This window comes from Schistocerca gregaria, chromosome 6, assembly GCF_023897955.1.
Source record: "Schistocerca gregaria isolate iqSchGreg1 chromosome 6, iqSchGreg1.2, whole genome shotgun sequence".
NCBI lineage: Eukaryota > Metazoa > Arthropoda > Insecta > Orthoptera > Acrididae > Schistocerca > Schistocerca gregaria.
The window spans coordinates 193,355,933-193,381,450 of NC_064925.1; the positions used below are offsets into that span (position 1 = coordinate 193,355,933).

The 25,518-nt window shown below is 44.0% G+C and overlaps 1 protein-coding gene across 4 annotated transcripts in view; it reads right to left on the reverse strand.

Annotated features, from left to right (window-relative positions):
• Window positions 1-25,181, reverse strand: part of LOC126278176 (protein cappuccino-like) — a 350,827-nt gene extending 325,646 nt beyond the window's left edge. For all 4 annotated transcript variants that reach the window (XM_049978073.1, XM_049978075.1, XM_049978076.1 and 1 more), the window contains exon 1: window positions 24,362-25,181. In XM_049978073.1, the coding sequence (XP_049834030.1) occupies window positions 24,362-24,689 (328 nt within the window). In that variant the 5' untranslated portion in view covers window positions 24,690-25,181. The remainder of the gene's footprint in view (window positions 1-24,361) is intronic.
• Window positions 25,182-25,518: the final 337 nt, after the last annotated feature.

Here is a 25,518-nt window from a genome sequence, read left to right on the forward strand (position 1 = left end):
GGCCGCCTTGGTGCAGATTTTATTACATTCGACGCCACATTGGGCGACCTGCGCCTGGATGGGGATGAAATGATGATGATGAAGACATCACAACACCCAGTCGCTGAGCAGAAAAAATTCTCGACCCAGCCGGGAATCGAACCCGGGCTCCTTAGGATGGCAGTCCGTCACGGTTACCTTTTTTGCATTTTGTTCGTTATGGTTCGTTGTATTTCGTCGTAGCGGACGTCACTTGACATCCGTTGAAGCTCGTTGTTGATCGTTTCTCTCAGTTTTTTTATTACAGAGGCCAGCCAGCTCTCTGACCGAACACGCTGAGCTACCGTGCCGGCATTTTTTTTCTTTTTTTTTTCGTTGTTGCACCTGCTCGGGGCGGACATCGTAAGACATCCGTTTAAGTTCGTTGTTGATCGATTAACTCAGTTTCTTTATTACAGAGGACTGCTAACACGCTGAGCTACCGTGCCGGCACCCTTCAGCTATCGGGGCGGACTGTTGTATATAGAGAACTGTCGCAACGCTGAAGGATTGGAGAAAAATGTAGGAGGATTTGCAGAGGATTGAAGTCTGGTGCACAGAGTGGCAATTGGCCCTCAACACAAGCGAATGTAGCGAATTGCACATACATAGGGAGAGAGACCCTTTATTGTATGACTACACGACTGAAAACAATCACTGCAAGTTGTTACTTCCATAAAATATCTATGAAACTGTGTACTGGGCGATCTGAAGTGGGACAACCACATAAAATTAAACGCGATTGAAGCCGATATGCCGGCCCGTGTGGCGGAGCGGTTCTAGGCGCTTCAGTCCGGGACCGCGCTACTGCTACGGTCGTAGGTTCGAATCCTGCCTCGGGCATGGATGTGTGTGGTGTCCTTAGGTTAGTTAGGTTACGGTAGTTCTAAGTTCTAGGGGACTGATGACCTCAAAAGTTAAGTGCCATAGTGCTCAGAGCCATTTGAACACTTTTTTTTTTAAGGCTGATATCAGACCTTCATCGGAAGAAACCTCAGGGAATACAGTCCATCAACAAAGCAGGTAGCTTACCAAACACTCGTTCGATCAATATTTGAATATTGCTCGTCAGTATGGGATCCGAACCAGACAGGACTGATAGAGGGAATAGAGAAGATCCAAAAAGAGCAGCACGAGTCGTTAAAGTTTCATTTAGTAAGCGCGAGAGCGTCATGAAGGTGCTCCGTACAGTGACAGACGCTGTAAGAGATGCATTCTGCGTCACGATAAGGTCTGCTAATAAAATTCAGGGAGTGACGCTCCGAGAAGAGACAACCAATATATTGCTTCATCCGACGTACCCTGATGAGCCAAAACATTATGACCACTGCCCACCGTGAGGTTGAAAGCCTCCTGGTGGTACTGCGGGAGCGTAACGCAGTAAGGAAAGAACTTACGTGGAAGAGCGTCGAATGGGCATTGATTATAGCGAAGATACGGGCCACAAATGGTGAAATCCACTAATGTAAACGGTTTTGACAAAGGCCACATTGTTGTGGCACTGCGGCTGGAAACGATAATCTCTGAAGCGGTGGGACTGGTCGCCTGGAAGACAGCACCTCCATCTTGTTGGTTCAGGGGAGTTCTCCCAGGTCCCTATCTCCCCTATAAAGGCCTCCTAGACTTACCACTAACAATACACTGACATTTACGTGGACGAATTGCGATAGATACTGTACTTCCTACAGAAGAGACTTGTAGACGTACTACAGTTGTGAGCACCTAAGGAAAGCGGCTGGAGGATGTTGAAATAACTAATATGCCCTATGGTATTGGACGACACATCTCATCACAAGACGTAGAGGGTTGGGCTGGGTTGTTTGGGGGAGGAGACCAGACAGCGAGGTCATCAGTCTCATCGGATTAGGGAAGGACGGGCAAGGGACTCGACCGTGCCCTTTGAAAGGAACCATCCCGGCATTTGCCTGGAGCGATTTAGGGAAATCACGGAAAACCTAAATCAGGATGGCCGGACGCGGGATTGAACCGTCGTCCTCCCGAATGCGAGTCCAGTGTTCACAAGACGTAGAGGTCGGGGGATCCCCTAATGTGTAATCCAGGATAGGCAGCGATCTGTGGCAGATACTGTCAGAGTACAATGCTGGTGCAGGCACAAGTGTTTCGGAGCATACAGTTCAAAGCCCAATGTTGAACTTGGGGCTCCACATCACACGACCTGTGTTGATCCGAAAGACATTGTCAGTTACGGTTGTAGTGGGCACAGGATAACTGAGTTTTCACTGTGGTTCAATAGAAACGTGTCGCATGTCGAATGAATTGCAGTTCTTGTTAACGATGGCTGGGTCCTTACAAGCCGACATCCAGGCGAATGGCTGCACGAAACATCCGCCGCGCTACAGATGCAGGCCGGTGAGGGCAGAATTATGCTTTGGGGTACACTGAGTTGCGCTTCCATGGCATCTGCGGTGGTAATCGAAGGCGTCATGATAATAATGAACTATGTGAACATTATTGCGGACCACCTGCATCGCTTCATGCTTGGTCTGCCCCTACAGCGATGATATCTGCCAGCAGGATAACTCTCCGTGTTGCAGGGTCAGGATCGTGCCACAATTGTTTGAGGGGCATTACAGTGAACTCACAGCAATGTCTTGGCCAGCAAATGTTCTCATCTGTACCAAACGGAACACATATTCAGTGCCCCTAAACCATCATTTGCGTGAATTGCCTGACCTGAGATTAGACATCTGGTGGCCCATACTTCTGGAATGCTGTCAAAGATTTGTAGAATTCATGCCAGGCAGCATCTCTGTTGTTCTGTGTTTGGAAAGGGGAACAACACGATATTAAACAGATAGTCACAACGTTTCAACTCATCTGTGTCTATCTCGCGAAAACCACCAGAAAATTAGAGAGAAACCAAGAGATGAATACAGGAGAAGAGGAAGACATCGCAACACATGGAAATGAACTTTTGCAAGAGATCTTCAGTGTGTCGGCATGAAATGGGGGGGGGGGGGGGGGGGGAAGCTTAAAACCTGGCAGCTGATCTGAGTTCGCTGGAGGAAAATGCTGAACGATAGGCTACTCAGCACTGAAGGAACTAAATCTAAGTACGTAAAGATTGCGAATGAATTAGATAAGGAAATGGAACATTTCAAGTATATACATGAAGATGGTATCTTTTCTTTTGGCTATGTCCGAAAGAACAGATAGCATCTTCACACATACGGTGAGTCACCTAACGTTACCGCTGGATATATTTCGTAAACCACATCAAATACCGACGAATCGATTCCACAGACCGAACGTGAGGAGAGGGGCTAGTGTAACAAACCATACAAAAATGCTCGGAAGTATGTTTTTTTAACACAAACCTACGTTTTTTTTTTAAATGGAACCCCGTTAGTTTTGTTAGCACATCTGAACTTATAAACAAATACGTAATCAGTGCCGTTTGTTGCATTGTAAAATGTTAATTGCATCCGGAGATATTGTAACCTAAAGTTGACGCTTGAGTACCACTCCTCCGCTGTTCGATCGTGTGTATCGGAGAGCACCGAATTACATAGGGATCCAAAGGGAACGGTGATGGACCTTAGGTACAGAAGAGAATGGAACAGCACATTACGTCCACATGCTAACACCTTTTTATTGGTCTTTTTCACTGAGGCACATGTACACCACCATGAGGGGTGAGGTACACGTACACACGTGGTTTTCGTTTTCAATTACGGAGTGGAATAGAGTGTGTCCCGACATGTCAGGCCAATAGATGTTCAATGTGGTGGCCATGATTTGCTGCACACAATTGCAATCTCTGGCGTAATGAATGTCGTACACGCTGCAGTACATCTGGTGTAATGTCGCCGCAGGCTGCCACAATACGTTGTTTCATATCCTCTGGGGTTGTAGGTACATCACGGTACACATTCTCCTTTAACGCACCCTACAGAAAGAAGTCCAGAGGTGTAAGGTCAGGAGAACGGACTGGCCAATTTATACGTCCACCACGTCCTATGAAACGCCCGTCGAACGTGTACCTCACCCCTCATGGTAATGTACATGTGCGTCAGTGAAAAAGACCAATAAAAAGGTGTTAGCATGTGGACGTAATGTGCTGTTACAGTCTCTTCTGTACCTAAGGTCCATCACCGTTCCCTTTGGATTCCTACGTAATTCGGTGCTCTCCAATACACACGATCGATCAGCGGAGGAGTGGTACTCAAGCGTCAACTTTAGGTTACAATATCTTCGGATGTAATAAACATTTTACAATGCAACAAACGGCACTGATTACGTATTTGTTTATTTGTTCAGATGTGCTAACAAAACTAACGGGGTTCCATTAAAAAAAACGTAGGTTTGTGTTAAAAAACGTACTTCCGTGCGTTTTTTTATGGTTTGTATTAACCAATTACACTAGCTCCTCCCCTCACGTTCGGTCTGTGGAATCGATTCGTCAGTATTTGATGTGGTTTACGAAATATATCCAGCGGTAACGTTAGGTGACTCACCCTGTATAAGGCTCACCGGCCAATTGACAATCTTCTTCTGTGTGGATGCACAAACAGTGCCCGAACTCTTACGGGAACTGACCATAAAGCCGAGAGTAATGAGTATAATGGGCAGGTGCATTATGAATATAGTGCGGGACAATAAGTTGGGAATGTGATTCTCACGGGAGGCGTGCCAGAGATAATTCCCTGCAGTCGCACTATCCTCTGTGACCTCGGTGCTGATATGGATAGAGCAACTGCCATGTAAGCAGGAGATCCCGAGTTCGAGTTCCGGTCGGGGCACACATTTTCAAATGTCCCCGTTGACTTGTATCAAAGCCTATATGCAGCTAGGGGTATTCATTTCATTGTAATTACATTTGAAGTAATTGATGAGTTTTTTTATCAAGCAACAAAATAGTTGACAATGATCGAAGTAGGCAGATACAATAAACCGACTTTCAGTAACCAGAAGTATGGTAACATCTGATATAAATGTAAGGGTTAGGAAATGTTTCCCGAGACTGCGGTGGGTCTTTGTAGTAGACAAGTCTGAAGAAAAGGCAAAAAGGAAAGACCTTGTCCCTGGAATATAAAGAGCCGTTTATGGTGTAGAATGAAGGCTGACACAAATAAACAGTACTCTGTGAAATGACATACGGCGCCTCCTCGCCATCTGTCGCTCCGCTGGGTAAAACGTTTCTTCTCACGGAAAAACCACGTGCTCGGAACTCGCATGCTTCGATATTCCTTTGAAATCCTGTTGCAAATTGCACAAGTTTCCACAAACCAGCATTTCCTAATATGTGCTATCCTAATACGTTAAGCTTTTATCTTATCTTGTAAATGTCGAAAGGTCGCGGCCCAGTTGCTTTCACATGTAAGACTGTAGATATCCTGACACTAGTCACGCATGTCACATTAGTAGCAACAAACGGGAAAGATGGATTTATAAGGAAGAGCCTGTAGCGTTAAGGTTATCTGTTGTTTTGGGCATTTAATCGTTTCGCTTTCTCAACGCAGCGTGTTCTGGTGATAAAGAGTACTGGCCACTAAGTGGTTGCCTTTACTTGGTTTGCAGTGCGTGTTATCGTCATTCCATTCCGCTCCTCTAACATACTAAGGACTACGGCCTAAATTATGTAAAAGCCCGTGGGGAAAGACACCAAACAACCGATTACCCATGCTTATACGTTGCCACCTTAAAAAAAAAAAAAAAAAAAAAAGAGAAAGCTGGCCGGTGTGGCCGTGCGGTTCTAGGCGCTTCAGTCTGGAACTGCGTGACCGCTACGGCCGCAGATTCGAATCCTGCCTCGATCATGGATGTGTGTGATGTCCTTAGGTTAGTTAGGTTTAAGTAGTTCTGCGTTCTAGAGACTGATGACCACAGATGTTAAGTCTCATAGTGCTCAGAGCCATTTGCACCACTTTTTAAAAAACAAAAAAATGCTACTTCTCACATTTTGCAGCCCACATTCTTACCTACGCATTACTCGGCGGAAACTGACAACTTATTTACAAAATTGCACTGAAAACAGACTGTGTTTCACTTGCTTTCAGTCTGTGTGTTCATTTTTTTCTTGGCGATGTTTTTTATTTTCTGGAAAGTCCAAATATCGACAATCGCAACAATCTGCGTACAATAATAATCGATCAACGCATTTCAGTGCGTCGATGTGCGTGGTAACTGGTTCCTCGATTACCACGTCTTCACTGTCTTCTTCTATGGAACACACTTTGTTTACCGTATACAAGTCACTTAGCTGCTCAAATCCTGGTTCAATAGACAGCGCTATTTTATCGGTCACGCCTTCACAACCAGAAATTTGTTTTCTCATTGAAAGTATTCGTTCTATTTATAATATAATTATAAAGGCTTCATTTTTTTCAAAAATCATCATATTACGTTCGGATGGTCCGAAAGATGGATAATGGGGAGTTCGCTGTATCCCGTTTGTCGTGTACCTTCTTCAGGATTGCAAATGCTAATCTCATTAAAGAGTTCTGTGTCCATATGAATGTGACCAGCTAACAGACACGTGCAGGAGTCCTTCAATCCACCACTGATCAAACAATTATGAAATGCCTCTCAGCCAAATAAGTGGGATGAATCCGCCTGATGCCGCGCGGGTAGGCCCGCGGTCTAGTTAGATTAAACAGTGCGTAAGCTTAGGAACCGATGACCTTAGCAGTTTGGTCCTATAAGACCTTACCACAGATTTCCAGATTTGAAGCCTGATTTCTGTTAGTAATATTTGTTAATAACTCAGTTAATAACTGACAGTAATCCGTTGAGAGATTCATTGCGTCTCTCTTGTATACATTCCCATCCTTAGACTTCCAACATTTGCTCGATAAGTGTGTAGAACCAGCGTGGTGCTGAATATCTCATTAGAATTGTCTGCGTTTTTTATTTGACAGCCTTAAATTTTATTCCCGTCATATTCCGTAATTTGCTGTGTGAAACAACAGCGGCAAGCACGCTTCAACGAATCCTTCAGTTTTTCCTCCCGCCCTCATAAAAGACAGTTGTAAAATACCTTGTTGAAACCATTAGTGTCTCGATATCCTGACCTTACACCAACGATTTCCTCTTTTGGTGTCACGTTAAAGAAAAAGTGCACGTTACAAAAACATAAACAATTGATGTCTTGAATGAAGCTATTTAAAATGCTTTTCAAGACTATGATTCTAATGAACAACTGTGAAGAAACATGCTTAAGCGTCCCACATCGTCTGAGAAAATGTATCAACAAAGACAGAACACAATTGGGAAAAGAATGTTACGAATAATGCTGTAGCTTCAAGAAAGTGTTCACTTATTTCAGAATTCTAGCTCTTTGTTTTATATTCAACTAGGTTAGAGTGGGTAGTGACTTTTGGCCCACCCCGTATATAGAAATGTAACCAAGACTTCAAATGGTGTAGTTTATTTACAATGTCTGATCAAAAATACCCGCACATCCCCAAGCAATGCGGAATTGACCACAGGACGTCGCGAGAAGCGGACACGTCACTATAAAAGAAGACGGGATTTACTGTCAGTAGAGAAGCAAAATAGCAGCGGAATGGATCGGTGAGCAGATCTCAATGACTTCGAATGCGGGCTAGTCATTGGATGTAAACTGAGTAACAAGTCCGTTAGGGACAAAATTGGAAATTGATGGTAAGTTCTGTGGGACCAAACTGCTGAGGTCATCGGTCCCTAGGCTTACACGCTACTTACTCTAACTTAAACTAACTTACGCTAAGGACAACACACACTCCCATGCCCGATGGAGGACTCGAACCTCCAACGGAGAGAGCCGCGCGAACCGTATCAAGGCGCGCCCCAGACCGCGCTGCTGGTTAGGGACATTTCAGCCCTTCTGAAGCTGTTTGAGTCGTCTGTTGGTGATGTGATTACGAGGAGGAAACGCGAAGAAACAAGCACAGTGAAACCATGAACAGGCTAGGCTACCTAGTGTAGGCCTACTGATTGACTGGAATCACGAGCATCGTGGAGGGTGGTCGTAAAAAATAACACGAAATCAGTGAAAGTTCCTAAATATTGACCGCAGTCCAACCAGCACAGTGGTTTCCAACTTTTCTAAAACCATTACCCCTGAGTGAAATCAGGCATTAGCTGGCATCCCTACCCGTCCTCCTACCATCATCGACATTAACATCTAATTAAACTTTAGAATGAGAAAGAATTTTCTTTTAACATTTTTGTTTTTAAAATGACAAAAGACAAATCATATTTAGTTATTATCAGCGTTTTCCTAAACTAACTAGTGAGTCAGTGAGACAACTGGCACTGTTCATTTCTAACAACCTTTTTTATTATTTAATGGTGAAGAAATTCTCAGTGTATCGCATGTGATATCTACAACTGATTCTCAGGAATGAAATATCTCAGTGAGGATAGACACTTGTTACAAAACATGCTTCCTTTGGACCACTCCTCTCGCAAGTAGTATTTGCATCACCGCCATTTCTCTTCCAAATGCGAAAATATTTTGTTGAGCCCAACCTACATAGGTAGGAATGATCATCAGAATAAAATAAGAGAAATCAGAGCTCGAACAGAAAGGTTTAGGTGTTCGTTTTTCCCGCTCGCTGTTCGGGAGTGGAACAGTAGAGAGATAGTATGATTGTGGTTCGATGAACGCTCTGCCAAGCACTTACATGTGAATTGCAGAGTAGTCATGTAGAATAGAATACACTTATTGCTTATAAGTCACTTGATTGCTGGACTTCTTACACCTAAACTAGCAGAAATTTAAAGAGTTCAGGCTACCAGTTCTTTGTGTCTGACTACTGCCACTAATAATGATACTACTACTACTACTACTAATAATAATAATAACTCCACCACTGCCGGTCCCAAGTCCGGGGCCTCATTTTGCAAGCGATGAGGATGAAGAGGGGGAGGAGTAACACCTCGTTAAAAAACCTGGGTCCATCTGGCTCCGGATGGTAGCACCCTGCAAGGGCCCCTGCCTAGGGTTACTAGGTGAAACCTGGTCAACGGTCTCAAAGGCGGAAGAGGAAGTTCAGATTCACAACGGCGGAGAGAGCGGAAGAACAACCTCCAGGACTCACAATCTTGGTTGTACATTTTGTGGCCTTTGGGCCACACCCAAAACAACTTTCATCAATCATGGAAGTGTGTGATGTGAACTATTTTACCCCAGGTGGACGATCCACCGTACGCCAGTACGTCAGCGGACATTCGGATTCTGGGGAGTCTGCAACATTGCACAAAGACAAGTCGGAGTGTCTTGGAATCTCATCCAAATTTCAACATAGGCAATCAACGTACCTAGCAACTTTCAATGCAAACTCATTGTTGAAAACCGGAAAACTAAAACATCTAACAGATACGCTAAAGAACCACAACGTACTCATAACAGCCATTCAAGAAACACGATACATGGATACAGATACCTTCGATTCCGAAGATTTTAGGATATACAAAGGGAGAGTGGGACCGAGAGTAATGAAAAATGTGCCACATCTTGGGACAGCCTTTATAATCAACAAACAAATCTTGAACTCAATAGTTGGCTTTGGTTACCAATCAGAAAGAATCTCAAGTCTTACATTCACAAGCACAAACAAAATCTACACAATTATCAATGCACATGCCCCTATAAACGAGGATAACAGGAAAAACAAAGAAAAAGTGGAGGCTTTTTGGAATCATCTAGATGACATTATTCAGAAAATTCCAGATAAAAACATCACCATTCTTCTTGGAGATTTTAATGCACAGATTGGTAAAGAAAAAATATATAAGAAAATAGTTGGAAACTATCCTGCACACAAGAGAACAAACAGAAATGGTGTGAGACTAATAGAACTTTGCCAAGCACACAATTTAATTCTTAAATCCACAGCTTTCAAGAAACTACCAACGAAGACAAAAGACATGGGTATCTCCAAATCCTAGCCTTGGGGAATTTCAACTTGATCATGTGGCAATCAAGAAGATTTCTAGCAAAGAAATCATGAATGTTAGGGTACTCAGGGGTGCAAGCTTGGATTCAGACCACTACCTTTCTAAAATTAAGTTCAAAGTCATCCCAAACAGGAAACGCAGCATGAAACAAATTAAGGGTCGGAAGTATAGCACAGAAAAGATATTAAAATCAGATGAATTCACAGAAGCAACAGAAACAATTCAGACACAAAGCTGGGGGGATATGAAGGAAAACCTCATTACTACAACTGAACGGATAGCACCTAAAAAAAAAGTAAAAAACATGCCTGGTGGTCGCTGGAATGTGATGCCCTCATTGAAACAAGAAAACAGGCATGGCAAAATTGGCAATCACAGAAAACAGAAGAAAGTAGACTCAATTTCATTACAGTTAGAAAACTGGTAGATAAAAATATAAAAAGGATTAAGAAGACACATGAAAACAAAACTCTCCTCCAAATTGATGAAGAATTTGCTAAAAACAACACAAGAAGCTTTTACAGAACTTTCAAACAGAGGTTATCAAGATACGAAGCACCCACCCTCCAATTTCGAGATGTAAATGGGACCATCGCTCACAACAACACGGAAAACTGCAAAATACTAGCAGGCTACTTTGAGAAACTCTTGAATTGTGAACCCATCCTTGAAAAATTTGAGTCCATCCCAAACACCCGTGATAAGCCGGATTCTGAACCACCGACGACTGAAGAACTACAGAAGGTCATTTCAGAACTTAAAAACAACAAGGCGTCCGGAGAAAATCAAATAGTGGCCGAACTATGGAAAAAGGCTGACAAAAATGCAGTTACAGCCCTAAAGTGTGTTTTCGATCAAATCTGGAAAGAAGAAGAGATCCCCGCAGAATAGAGAACAGCTCTCACTCGCCCTATCCACAAGAAAGGTTTGAAGACAGACCCCAACAATTACAGAGGAATATCACTGCTGGATATAACGTACAAGATTCTTTCTAAAGTCCTTTTGAACAGGCCGCAATTGGATCCGCAAATCGGGGAATACCAGGGAGGTTTTAGAAAGGGCAGAGCCGGCCAGTGTGGCCGAGAGGTTCTGGGCGCTCCAGTCTGAAACCGCATGACCGCTACGGTCGCAGGTTCGAATCCTGCCTCGGGCATGGGTGTGTGTGATGTCCTTAGGTTAGTTCGGTTTAAGTAGTTCTAAGTTCTAGGGGACTGATGACCGCAGCAGTTAAGTCCCATAGTGCTCAGAGCCATTTGAACCATTTTTAGAAAGGGCAGATCATGTTCGGAACAAATACTAAACCTCAAAAACATTGTGGCATACCAAAAATCAAGGGCAAAGACATACGTAATCTCCTTCATTGATGTCAAAAAGCATATGATTCGATTGATAGAGAATCTCTGTTATCAGTCCTGGAAGAAATGGGTTTGGATAAGAAAACAACTAATATTATAAAAGCGACCCTTACAAATACATTTTCGAAAGTTAAATTTATGGGCGAACTATCGGGACCCTTTGAAATAAAAACAGGAGTGCGACAGGACGATGGGCTCTCGCCGTTGCTGTTCAATTGTGCGCTTGAGAAAGTAGTCAGAGAATGGAACACAAATATTAAGAGTGGTATAAGACTGGGTTGCAAAAAGAAGAACCTTAAAGTAAATTGCATTGCTTTTGCAGATGATATGGCCCTGTTTGCTGAAACAATGGAAGAAGCACGGGAGCAAATCCTTGAACTAAAGAAACAAGCAGCTGAAATTGGTCTTCACATCTCCTTTGAAAAAACTAAGATATTGACAAACATCAAGCACTCATGTAAATACCTCAAATTTCATGAACAGAAGATTGAAATAGTAAAAGAATTCAAAAATCTCAGAGAATGGATTAGTTGGAATTCTGGGGAAATCAAAGCAATGGAATCCAGAAAAAATAAACTTGAATTGGCCTTCCAACTGACAAAAAATACATACAACAAAAAATCCCTTTCATGGGGGTCCAAAATTACACATTACAAGACAGTGATTAAGCCAGAAGCACTGTATGCAGCAGAAACATTTAACATGAATTTCAAAGGCCAAATGGAGAAACTTGAGGTAAAGGAAAGAAAATTTTTAAGAAAAATCATTGGGCCAAAATTTCAAGACAATAAGATTATATACATAAAAAATGAAACTCTTTACAAGAAAACTGAAAAACTTTCAGATTCTATGCGAAAAAGGAGAATAAATTTTTATGGTCATCTTCTCAGAATGAATTCCAACAGATTAACTAAACAAATCTTTGACTTCTTCCATAACCGAAAAACGAAGCCCAACTGGTTGAAAGAAACTGAGGAAGACCTAGTGGAATTAAAGATTTCAGAAAATTCACTTACTAATCGAACTGCTAAATTAAGTACTAAAGATGAAAACATAAGGTTCCAAGACAAATCCACACAAAAGTCCAAATCCTTCATCTCGGAAGAAGAGAGGAGAAGAAGATCAGAAAGAATGAAGAAATACTGGGCCCTAAGAAAAGAACAACGCACAAAGAAATGATTGATCCAGCGTACCCCAAAGAGGGTGAAACGAAAGAAGAAGAATACTGTATAAGCCTTACCGCAGGGTAGTGCCCATTACGTAGTTCCTGTTGAGTTGTGCTTCCAACTAGTTTGCTTATCTGTTATGTGAATACTGAAGCAATTTATGGTCCTTTGCAGGAACTACCCAGAATTCGAAGAACTCTTTTTTATGAGATAATTGCGAATATACATCTCAATTTTGCTGCCATAGGGGAGAGTACAAACTATGTGTGTAGTGGGTGGACTGTGTGAATAAGATGTTGTCCACACATTCGTTTCACAAGGTATAACATACACAACGTTGTCTCACATGTTAATGCTAGTGTTTGAGAAAAAATGTAGTAGCTGGTAACTTATGTAATCAGTATTTCAGTGATAACAGTAATGATATTTTTAAAATAATTTTGTGCCTGAAACATAGTCGAATAGTTGTGTTTTTACTCCTCATAAAATTAAATTTGCGCCCATGTTGGGACCACTGAACTAGCACAACGATTGTGCGTAGAAAGTTTAAAAAATTTCCTCATAAGTCACACTTTTATGCAGTCAATGCTGATACTGAAGGTTTGTATCAGCGACGCCATTGGACAGTGGATGACTGGAAATGAACGATCTGGAGTGATGGCCCACGCTGTATCCTGGGGCAGTCCGATGATAGGGTTAACCCTAGCATTACAAACGGGGGGGCCTCGTAGGCCCACTGACTTAGTTTTTCTATGTTGTATCCACACCCTTTGATATATGAACTTGAAAGCAAAGGTAATTATTCGTTATTGAATGTACTATTGAGTCATTACAGAATTTCGGAATAAAAATGTAATTAAAATTCATTTACTTGATTTAATTCTCTGTGGGCCTTAGAAGCCCACTCGTTGGTAATAGCAAGGAAAGATTTACGAGGTTGAGTCTTTCGTTTCAAATTCTTACCATGAAACGAATTTTGGTATTGTTGCCTTCAGACATATTATTATGAAGCGGACCATTGTTATTTTCAGTGTTTCTGCTGCTGTTGAACCAGCAACATGAGTAGACAACGTTTACGTGATAGTTCCATTGAAAGAGTGCTAGAAGAAGTTTTGAACGAATCAGATTTAGAGGAAAGTGAAGTGGATGATGATGTGGAAGAAATTAGAACTGATTCATCGTCTGAGAATGAAGATGAGGTTGAAGCCAATCCACCAGATGATAATGATACGGAATGTGATAAATGCATTGCAAAAAGTGGACGAGAGTATATTACGGAGCCATCTCGACAATATCGGCGTTCTGTACAAAATATAGTGCGAGAAAGAATGGGGCTAGGATAACAAGGAAGAATTGCGTCTCCGAAAGAGGCTATAGAGCTCTTTTTTGCACCTCAAATTATGAATCTAATAAAACTACACTCAAATGAAGAGGCTTCTCGACTAGGTATTCAGCACACAGATGAAGATGAGTTATTTTGTTATATAGGACTCTTGCTAATCATGGGTTCAAATCATGACAATAAGATACCTGTCCAAGATTTATGGTCTTTGCTTCAGGGCCGACAAGTGTACTATGGATCAATGAGTCGGACCCGATTTTTCGAATTGACTAAAATATTGAGGTTTGATGATAAGAACACAAGAGAAATTCGTCGCCAGACTGACAAGTTTGCTCCAATGAGGGAAATTTTTAAAGCTTCAATTCTTCACTTCCATTGTATTTCATTCCTGGTCTACATACAACAGTGGATGAGATGTTGTCTTTGTTCCGTGGTCGCTGTCCATTCAAGGTGTTTCTAAAAGAAAAACCTGGAAAATACGGCATTCTAATTCGAATGCTGTCTGATTCTGAGACTAGATATGTGATCAGCATGGACATCTATACAGGCAAGTCAGGAAATACACAGCATTCAAATGGACCGATGGAAATTGTAAAGAGACTAATAAAACCTATTGAAAAATCAGGCCGTAATGTTACCACAGATCGGTACTATACTTCAGTGGAGCTTGCTGAGACTCTATGGAATGATTTTCACCTCACACTTGTTGGCACCCTACAGTCTAACAGACGACACATACCTGAAGAGCTGAAGACTACAACTGGCCGCAGTTTACACTCTTCCATCTTTGCTTATACTGACCCTCAGACACAGAGGCCACCAGTTACTCTTGCATCAACGCTAGTCCGCGAGAAGCCAAAGCGAGTGCTGTTGATGCTTTCAACTTATCACTCAGAGGGGGTGTTGAATGAAGACTCAAAAAAGACTAACATAAATCTTTTTTATAATTCTACAAAGGGAGGCGTGGACACCATAGACCAGATGGCAAGACACTACAGCACAAAGAGAGGAACAAGAAGATGGCCTTTGTCCCTCTTCTACACACTCATTGACATAGCAGCAATAAATGCATATTCACTCTTCCTCCTCAACTTTCCGAATTGGAAAAAGAATTTGCTAAACCGCAGAAGGGTTTTTATCACTAACTTAGGTCTCGAACTAATAAGATCTCAAGTAGATAAACGGGCACAAAATTTGTATGGACTTCAGAAGACAGTAATAATGGCAATGGAAAGCATCACACAGCGGAAGCTCAGCTGCTCTGTAGAACCATCATCCTCAACAGCAGAACCAGGAACACGTGGACGGTGCCACCTATGCTGCCAAGAAGCTGCATCTAAAAAGATCAAGTACAACAAGCTGGGAAAGTCAACTGTTACCTGCTCTCAGTGCCACAAACACGTCTGTGGGAAACACTGCAGGAAGACAGTGTTGTGTGAAAAATGCGTTGCAGAATGAGACAGTAAATTTTGTTTGCTCCATGTAGTGTATCGAATTAAAAAAGTCGTTTTTATAAGAAAACACTATTTTGAAACATTACTCCAAAAAATATATAAACTGAATCTCGTGATTTGTTCATTTTATTCCTATTATAATAACATCTTTTATTATCCAGTATACAAAAACAATGTCTAAGCATTTTGAATTGTTATTAGAGGTATCGGAAGTAAATAAACTTGATTTTTTGATAAAATAAATTGTGGTATTCTTTATGGGCCTTTGCCCCCCCCCCCCCCCCCCCCCCCCCCCGTTGGTATTACATGTAACAAAAAATACGTTGGTAATGCTAGGGTTAAGGTTTGGCGAATGCCGTGGAAACTTTACGTGCCATTATGTGTAATGCCAACATAGACGTACAGACGAGGTACTGTTATGGTCTGGGAGTGTTTTTCGTGGTTGGGGTTTGGTCCCCTCCTTCCACTTAAGAAAATCCTAAATGCGGAAGGATATGAGCATACTGCATACAGTAGAGGAATTATTCGCAAGCGACGACTGTATCAGCATTGCAGTGACCCCTGCCATAGAGCAGCATTTGTGAGGCAATGGTTTGTGGACAATAACAGTCCTCAAACGCACTGATCTGCCCAGAGTCCCAACGTGAAACTAATGGAACACCTCTAGGACGAGTTAGAACGTCGATGTTGCTCCAGAACCCACGATCAGACATCACTACCTTTTCTGGTTTCGGTTCTTGAGCAAGACTGAGGTGCCATTCCTCCACACTTCATTAAATTCGACATGAAGTCTAAGGGTGGACACCCCATATTAATTTACGGACACTTTCGATCAGGTATTGTACATCTTCTTTCCTAATCTGACCGTGTGAAGTGACTTTTGCGCCACCCTCTAAAGACATTTCTATTTTGTACTCGTCTAAAACGCATACGACTAAAGCGATGTCTAGGACATCAATTAACGTACTCTGATATTCAAGCATGCTATACAGATAGTGATCAATCAAGAATTCCCTGGTCAGTACCTTCACAATAGTACGACAATCAAACACTTCTCACATTCAGTTTCGTGATGTAAATGCCGTATTCGATCAGTTGATCGTAACAGAGGTTTGTGACAAAAGTTTGCCCCAATTCTGATCGTTTACGTATATCACTGGCCACACTGGCGCCAGTTTCATTCTCTCAAAGACTCTGTCGTAAAGATGCAATTTTCTTGTCCAGAAATATACATTTACTTTGTTTTCCCAGTCTCCTGAGGTGTCTCGCAGACAAATATACGGGTCCATAACCATTTGGGCAAACACTGAACATGCCTCGAACGATAAGCAGCCCACAGTTGCATTAATTATGTTTATTCTAAACCTTGACCATGGTTTTAGCTATAATAACATAGCCTTCTTCAGAAGTCCTAAAAAGTGATCAAACTAACATCTAGACCAATAATACAATCTATACATAAACTTTTAAAATTACTTTTGTGATAACATATTACTTATGTAAGCTTTTAAAAATGAAAAATGTCTTAGCCCACCAGCTGAGTAGTGGCGGAGAACTTACGGTGCCATATGTAGTTTTACTTATGATCGAAACAGGCTTATGTCTGCTGTAGTTATTTTATTTTATTGAGCTTGACGCAGCAGCTGGGCTAAGACATTTTTCATTCTTAAAAGCTTATGTAAGTAATATGTTATCACATATGTAACTTTACAAGTTTATGTATAGACTGTATTACTGGTCTAGATGTTAGTTTGATCACTTTTTAGGACTTCTGAGGAAGGCTATATTATTATAGCTGAAACCATCGTCAAGGTTTGAAATAAACGTAATTAGTGCAACTGTGAGCTGATTTTCATTCGAGGCAATTTCGTAACGGTTGCTGGTGTTGCTTCCACGATGAAAATAATGTAACACTGAACAGCTACATAGAAGGAATCCAACTAGAGTAGTTTGAAAGTTGTATTGGTGCAGACATGCTCTCATGGAGCATGCGTTCTTTCTGCGACGTTAGGCTACGCTGTGCCCAAGAATAGGCAACGTGTAAGGCACCAGATACCGCATTCTCATTACTTTTTTCACTCTGTCTTTGATCGCCACTGACAATTCACGACGCTAGACAATCACCTACACTGAACAGTTACCATTAAAATACAACATCGAAACGGGAAGGTCTAATACGTCGCACGATGTGGCTGGGTGGGAGACGATGATACAATGAAGGCTTTCACGACCGGATGTTTCAGCTGCCTAGAGTTCTTCCGGGTTGTATGGCCGTGGTCGACGGAACTCTTCTATTCCTGACGTTTCGTCCAAAGCTACGTTGGACATCTTCGGAGGTGCTCCTGGTTGTGCTGAGTCTTGCCGACTTAGCTTTGGACGAAATGTCAGGGACAGAAGAGTTGCCTGGACCACGGCCATACAATCAGGTAGAATTCTCGGCAGGGGAGACAATAACTTGAAAATTTGTCTCATGCTTATTAAAAGGACGGGAAATCAGATCTTCCGGGTGACGTGTCAGAAGATCGGATAGAACAATGGCGGACTCGAAAACGCGTCATGTCTTTTTCGAAGAGACCCGACATTCATCTTAGTGGATTTACGGAAATCGTGCAAGCTCTAATTTTGGACGGCCATATGAGGTCTGAACGCCACTCCTCCAGAGGGAGGCCTGCTAGCAAAGTACTCACTCACAGTTCCATCAGGCGCGAACAACTTGGCGGGGGTTCGATTTACTGTTCTGTTAAGTCTACCGCAGACCACCTGTTGCACCTGGTAACTCGCAATTCCTAGAAACGCACAGCAGTGCTCTGCAGCCGTATAAAGTGCCAAGCAGCTGAAATGTATAACCTTTGCAACGCGACCACATTAGCAATTAAATTATTTGTGATTGATTAGGAGACCCAGAGGTGCAGGTGGTGAAGGGGGCTCGTTCAAGCAAGTAAGAAAATGCCTGGATCGTAGAAAGCGAAATACTACAGCGCCCCTTCACTACTAAATGACAACATATTACCATCAGCTTACTGATATTCATTCCACAATTGTTAAGCCTCCAGTGGAGACCTTCAGACGCAAGTCCATATACATATTATGTGAAAGAATTTTTAACTTCACAGCCAGTTATGGGATATTATCCGCATCCAAGTGGTCGTACATCAGAACGCATTGGTCAAACAAATGTAGATACTCATCAGACTTGATAACTAAATCCGCACTGTGCAATTCAAAATACAACACGCTGCTGTTATGCAGTATACATATGCATATATGTGGAGACATTTCCCAGAATAACTCTGGACTAGAGCAACTTCAGCCAAACCTGATACGTGTATATATTTTAATATGTGAGATAAGATAAACCAAAGAGATAAAATAGTTTAGAGATACAAAAACTTAGAAACATACGGAACAATAAAAATTTAGCTTTGAGCACATACATCAATACGACGGCTATTTGGAAAGTAAGGTCCACTCGATCGCGGAATGGAAACTGCAATGAAAATCCGATGCAGTTTTCCATAGATTTGTTGGGCATTGTCTGTAGTACGACCGTAAACCGACCGGTCTCAGGCGCTACAGTCATGGACTGCGCGGCTGGTCCCGGCGGAGGTTCGAGTCCTCCCTCGGGCATGGGTGTGTGTGTGTTTGTCCTTAGGATGATTTAGGTTAAGTAGTGTGTGAGCTTAGGGACTGATGACCTTAGCAGTTAAGTCCGATAAGATTTCACACACATATGAATATTTTTGAACGACCGTAAATCGCGTCACGTCGCTCTTTCCACTTCTGAGCGCACAATAACCACGTAAAAATGCCTACAAAGTAATGTCTCCCACCAATATCAGTGCCTATGACAGATTTTGCCTGACTTCATGCAGCTCACACAACGCGACTGTCACGCATTTCCTTCTTCGTGATAATTCTCGGCCACACATTGCAGGGGCAATGTGGACGCTCTTGCAGCGTTTTTGGCGGTGTTTGGTCATCCACCATAATGAAGACAAAAAGCTGCAGATCGGAGTAGAGAATTTCGCAAAGAGCACAGATGCCTGTCTTCTATGATGATGATGATCATGATGATGGTGATGATGATGATATTGGAAAGTTGGTACAGCGCTACGGCAGATGTCTAACTGAGAGCGGTGACTATGTAGAGAAGTAGCTTGAAGGTGTAACTAATTGTTGCTAATTAAACATTTTTGAACTTTATTGAGTTTTCCATTTCGTGACCATACTTTACTTCCTGTACAGCCCTCGTATATAAGACACCCAAGAATAGGCATTAAACCTGTAATGGTTACACACCTGACATGCTATTGAAGTAAGATACTTCCTGGGTTCAATGTGAGGTGAGGGTGGATTACTGTGTCTGGGAAAACAGCGTGATCATTATTTCTATCCACTGGAATGAATGCAGATTTCTCCTGATTATCGATTCCTGTTTATTTAACGTAATCTCCCACAAATATTGTAAAGGGTCTAATTACAAACGATATATTGTGTGGTATGACACACAAAATTATTAAGTAGGCCTACGACTGACGAGCTCTTGAAGACGGTTTGTTAAATAAACCGAAACAGGCAATCATCAAAAATAAGAACTGGCGGATAATAAAGAGAGCAGTTTTCCTGTTCCTCATGCATCACTAACTGGCGATTACTTACGAGCTAAAGGTCAGCTGTTAACTAATTGGAACATTAAGGCACTCTTCGCAGTATGCTGAAGTGTCTTTTTGCTAACGGCGATTTTTTCCCCACCAAGAGTAAATCAGCAACAAATTCCTGTTAATTACACTGTTTACTCAAATCAGACGCACCACCAGTTTCGCAACAGCAGCTGTATCTTCCGATGACAGTCAGATTTTGCTGATCATTCTGAGGTCATCAGCTGAGTTTCACAATCATCTTGAAATTACGTTTCGGTCACTTTGCTCGTCATTTCCGGCTGAAGATGTCAGTGAAATTCGCGTGAAAAGCCTACTTTCTCATAATTATAGTACACGTTTTTTTGACATCTTCTGATTGAGTCATCTGTTGCTGTGGTTGAAGTTTGCTTGATTGGAGGTGCTGTCAAAAATCAGATAAATAAACACATTGGCCATCGGTTCATAGGAGCCAGCTCCCAGAAGCGACCTGAGATACACTCCTGGAAATTGAAATAAGAACACCGTGAATTCATTGTCCCAGGAAGGGGAAACTTTATTGACACATTCCTGGGGTCAGATACATCACATGATCACACTGACAGAACCACAGGCACATAGACACAGGCAACAGAGCATGCATAATGTCGGCACTAGTACAGTGTATATACACCTTTCGCAGCAATGCAGGCTGCTATTCTCCCATGGAGACGATCGTAGAGATGCTGCATGTAGTCGTGTGGAACGGCTTGCCATGCCATTTCCACCTGGCGCCTCAGTTGGACCAGCGTTCGTGCTGGACGTGCAGACTGCGTGAGACGACGCTTCATCCAGTCCCAAACATGCTCAATGGGGGACAGATCCGGAGATCTTGCTGGCCAGGGTAGTTGACTTACACCTTCTAGAGCACGTTGGGTGGCACGGGATACATGCGGACGTGCATTGTCCTGTTGGAACAGCAAGCTCCCTTGCCGGTCTAGGAATGGTAGAACGATGGGTTCGATGACGGTTTGGATGTACCGTGCACTATTCAGTGTCCCCTCGACGATCACCAGAGGTGTACGGCCAGTGTAGGAGATCGCTCCCCACACCATGATGCCGGGTGTTGGCCCTGTGTGCCTCGGTCGTATGCAGTCCTGATTGTGGCGCTCACTTGCACGGCGCCAAACACGCATACGACCATTATTGGCACCAAGGCAGAAGCGACTCTCATCGCTGAAGACGACACAACTCCATTCGTCCCTCCATTCACGCCTGTCGCGACACCACTGGAGGCGGGCTGCACGATGTTGGGGCGTGAGCGGAAGACGGCCTAACGGTGTGCGGGACCGTAGCCCAGCTTCATGGAGACGGTTGCGAATGGTCCTCGCCGATACCCCAGGAGCAACAGTGTCCCTAATTTGCTGGGAAGTGGCGGTGCGGTCCCCTACGGCACTGCGTAGGATCCTACGGTCTTGGCGTGCATCCGTGCGTCGCTGCGGTCCGGTCCCAGGTCGACGGGCACGTGCACCTTCCGCCGACCAGTGACGACAACATCGATGTACTGTGGAGACCTCACGCCCCACGTGTTGAGCAATTGGGCGGTACGTCCACCCGGCCTCCCGCATGCCCACTATACGCCCTCGCTCAAAGTCCGTCAACTGCACATACGGTTCAGGTCCACGCTGTCGCGGCATGCTACCAGTGTTAAAGACTGCGATGCAGCTCCGTATGCCACGGCAAACTGGCTGACACTGACGGCGGCGGTGCACAAATGCTGCGCAGCTAGCGCCATTCGACGGCCAACACCGCGGTTTCTGGTGTGTCCGCTGTGCCGTGCGTGTGATATTGCTTGTACAGCCCTCTCGCAGTGTCCGGAGCAAGTATGGTGGGTCTGACACACCGGTGTCAATGTGTTCTTTTTTCCATTTCCAGGAGTGTAGTATTGGTTTAACTTAATGATGCTTAGCAATATGATGCATTTAGAGTTTAGACACAGGCTTTGATCGTCAAGAAATGACACCGTGTTTTCGACAGCACCACCTCTCGAAGAAATTATTCGGTACTATAGATAAATGCCGACATCTCATTCTCAACACCACTGTGTTGAGGAGGTCAAATAAAAATTTAAAAATGTCCAGGTGCGAGTACGATCAGCGCACTAAGGGGTCCGTACAGACTTAATTACGTATGTAGACAGTCCACCTATTCCGGGAATCGAGAATCCCGAGCATTTTTGCCTGTCGACATTGATACTTTCAAGATGTCGCAAAATTTCATGATTCTAGGCCAACGGGAACTGGGTTTTGATGAATGAGTTTGCGAATGTAAAACATGTGACCTAAATGGCTTTATCTTTTGGCTACATTGACATAGAAGCTTCAATTTTCTACCCCGCCTAACACGTCCGGAGAAGAGGGATTTCTTAACAGTCGGACAGACAGAAGGACAAGAAAGCGATCCTGTAAGGGTAAACAGACTGAGGAAGGGAACCCTAATAAACGGTCTGCATCTACATGGATACTCTGCAAATCACGCTGAAGTGCCTGGCAGAGGGTTCATTGAACCACCTTCACAATAATTCTCTATCTATCCAATTTCGAAAATCGCGCGGAAAAAAATGTACACATATATCTTTCCGTGGGAGCTCTGACTTTCCTTACTTTACTATGATGATCGTTTCTTCCTATGTAGAACGACGTCAACAAAATGTTTTCGCATTTTGAGAAGAAAGTGTGATTGATCAATAATGTTTACAGGTTTCCTGTGTCTGTTCCTACAACATATGAGCGTGGCAGGTGAGGACAGGTAACAGAAAAGTATCGCTAACACAAGCAATGGCAAAACATGTGCAACAAAACTACGTTTATAAGAAATGTGATTTGATAACACGCCATCCGCTCGGCCACTCCGGCCGGCTCAACGATAAGTGCCGGCCGTTGTGACCGAGCGGTTCTAGGCGCTTCAGTCTGGAACGGCGTGACTGCTACGGTCGCAGGTTCGAATCCTGCCTCGGGCATGGATGTGTGTGCTGTCCTTAGATTAGTGAGGTTTAAGTAGTACTAAGTCTAGGGGACTGATGACCTCAGATGTTAAGCCCCACAGTGCTTAGAGCCATTTGAACAATTTGAATCCACGATAAGTGATTTCGTGGCAGATGACAGGCTGCATAATAATACAAAATGAGGCCTACAGAACCTAACATTCAAAGAAAAAGATGAAAGTTTCAAGAGACTTACGTTATTCTGAAAATTTTTCTTGGACAAATAATTTGTTTTTAAACGTCTGTGTAGGTTTCGATGAAGTTTCACCATTTTCAGTGGATTCATCGTATTCTATCAATATATGTATGTCGTTTGTAGTACAGCTGATTTTTGCTCTAGTTTGTCACTGTTTATTTGCAAATTGCAAACTGCATTTTCTAACACGCTCTGTATCACCGTTTATGGGAGATTCGTCAGGCAGATATCTTGTAAACATTGACACATTGCGTGTTAGAAAGCACAGTTTGCATTGGAGCACTAAAACGTGGAAACAACAATGACAAATTAGATCAAAATATCAACTGCTCTGCAAATGACAGACAGCCACACAGAAACAAGTATGTGATATTAATAAAATACAACGAACAAACGGTAATGATGAAACGTTTCCGAAACAGACAAGGGTGTTAAAGAAGGTAGTGTTGGCTCAAGGCAGAAATATATGTCCGTAATTATGTACATGGGCAAGAAGTGAGCTTCTACCATAAGGTGCATGTCAGAATAGATGTTAGGCTTTATTTTCGTTTCACACAATTATTACATAAACTGTGTTTATACTATACGGATCTGAATAAGAGAAACGACTAAGTTTCTTTAATTTACGTCTATGGTCACAATCTTTCTTGTTAACAGATTACCGGTTTCGGTCTTTAATGACCATCATCAGATCTGTTTCATAAAAACAAAGTCCTAATGTATGAAACAGATCTAATTTATGCAACAGATCTGATGATGGACATTAAAGACCGAACCGGTAATCTGTTAAACAAAAACGATTGTGACCATAGACGTAAATTAAAGAAACTTATTACACATACGGGTCACTGCGTTTTTTCGTGACGATGTCGAAGCTTATGAAAGAGATGCGACTGATGATCGTTCAAATGTGGTGAAACATGTTTGGGCATAAGAATGAACAAGCGGACCTGAATCCTCATAATGTATCTATCCTAGCAAGCGATTATAGGATATTCACTGAAGGTGGTAGAAATGAGATGAGAACTTTACCTGTACTATCCTGTTAACGGTTCCGAAACCAGCCACTGTTCTTCTTGAGCTGTCTTCGATTATTAGGGTCACAAACAGGTTTTGACAATACCGCGGGAATCGGTCCTTTTGTCACACAAGCACGAACTAGAGAACTGAGGGGGAGTATCTCACGACACGCACATTACTAATAGTAACAACTACTGGCGATCGAGCTGTCACAAGACGCGCTGGCCGGTAACTCGTTGACGTACCTGCAGCGTCTGACTTCTCGTCGGAAGCCCCGGCGACCGCTTGCCGCGTGCGACTGCCGGCGTCCTCCACGCGCTCGGAACAGGTGACCGCGACGGCGGAGCCATCTGTCGGCGGCGCGGCCGCACTGTCGGAGGTCTGGCGGCGCTGCTGCTGGGGGTGAGCTGTGGTGGCGGCGGCGGCGGCGGCGGCGGCGGCTGCGGCTTTCGCCGACTTGGCCTGGCCAGGAGATTTGCGCCCTCCCGTCAGTCCCTTGTCCTTCTTGTTCTTGGCCGGGCTCTTGCCACCCGTGCCGCCCTTCTTGCCCTCGGACGCCTGGAGGTTGCCCATCGCCGAAGAAGGGCCGGTGTAAATGCGCCTAAATAGGCTGGACAGCGGCCGCAGGAAGATCGACCTGAAGTCGCCGTCGGCCTCGTCCGATCCGGAGCTCAGCGACTCGTCGCTGTCATCGTCGTCGTCGCCGCTGTCACCCTCGGACGGCGCAGGGCTGCCGCCCCCGCGCGAGTAACGGACACCGTACTTACCCTGTAGCGCGAGGAAAGTGTTCTCGATGATCAGATCTCTCTGCGCGTTCTGCAGCAGCGCGGTATTGACCGCCGCGGCGGCGTCATCGTCGGACACACCCCGCGGCGGCGGCCACACTAGCTCCGCGTCGAGCAAGCGCTGCCTGACTGTGTCGAATATGGACGCCTTGGGCCCCGGTCGGCCGGCCTGCTCGCTATCGGTGCACTGCACTGAGTCACGCCCCCCTCCACCCCCGGCGTCGGCAGGGCTGCCAGCGCAAACGGGGGGCGAGTGCAGCGCGCCCAGCGAGCGCGTCTTGGCCAGCGGCAGGCGGGGTGGTGCGGAGGAAGAGAGCGCGCCGTGGCTGCGCCGGCGCCGGGCGCCCACGGCGCAGACGTCGACGGCGCGCGCCGCCGCCGTATCGACGGCCGCTCGCCGCGCGCGTGCGCGCTGCGCGGGCGCCGCATCCCCCATCCTCCGTTCGATACGCCGGCACCCCGATCCTCAGGTGGCTGCAGGTCCCGAGGTTGGCACCACTGCAACAGAAAATTCGGGGTCGAAACGCTCGTGTCGACCAAACAACGCCGTGGCGACTGCGCGTTGACAGGCAGCACGAGTACGTCGCTTGTCGATGGCGCGGCTGCAGTTCGAAGCG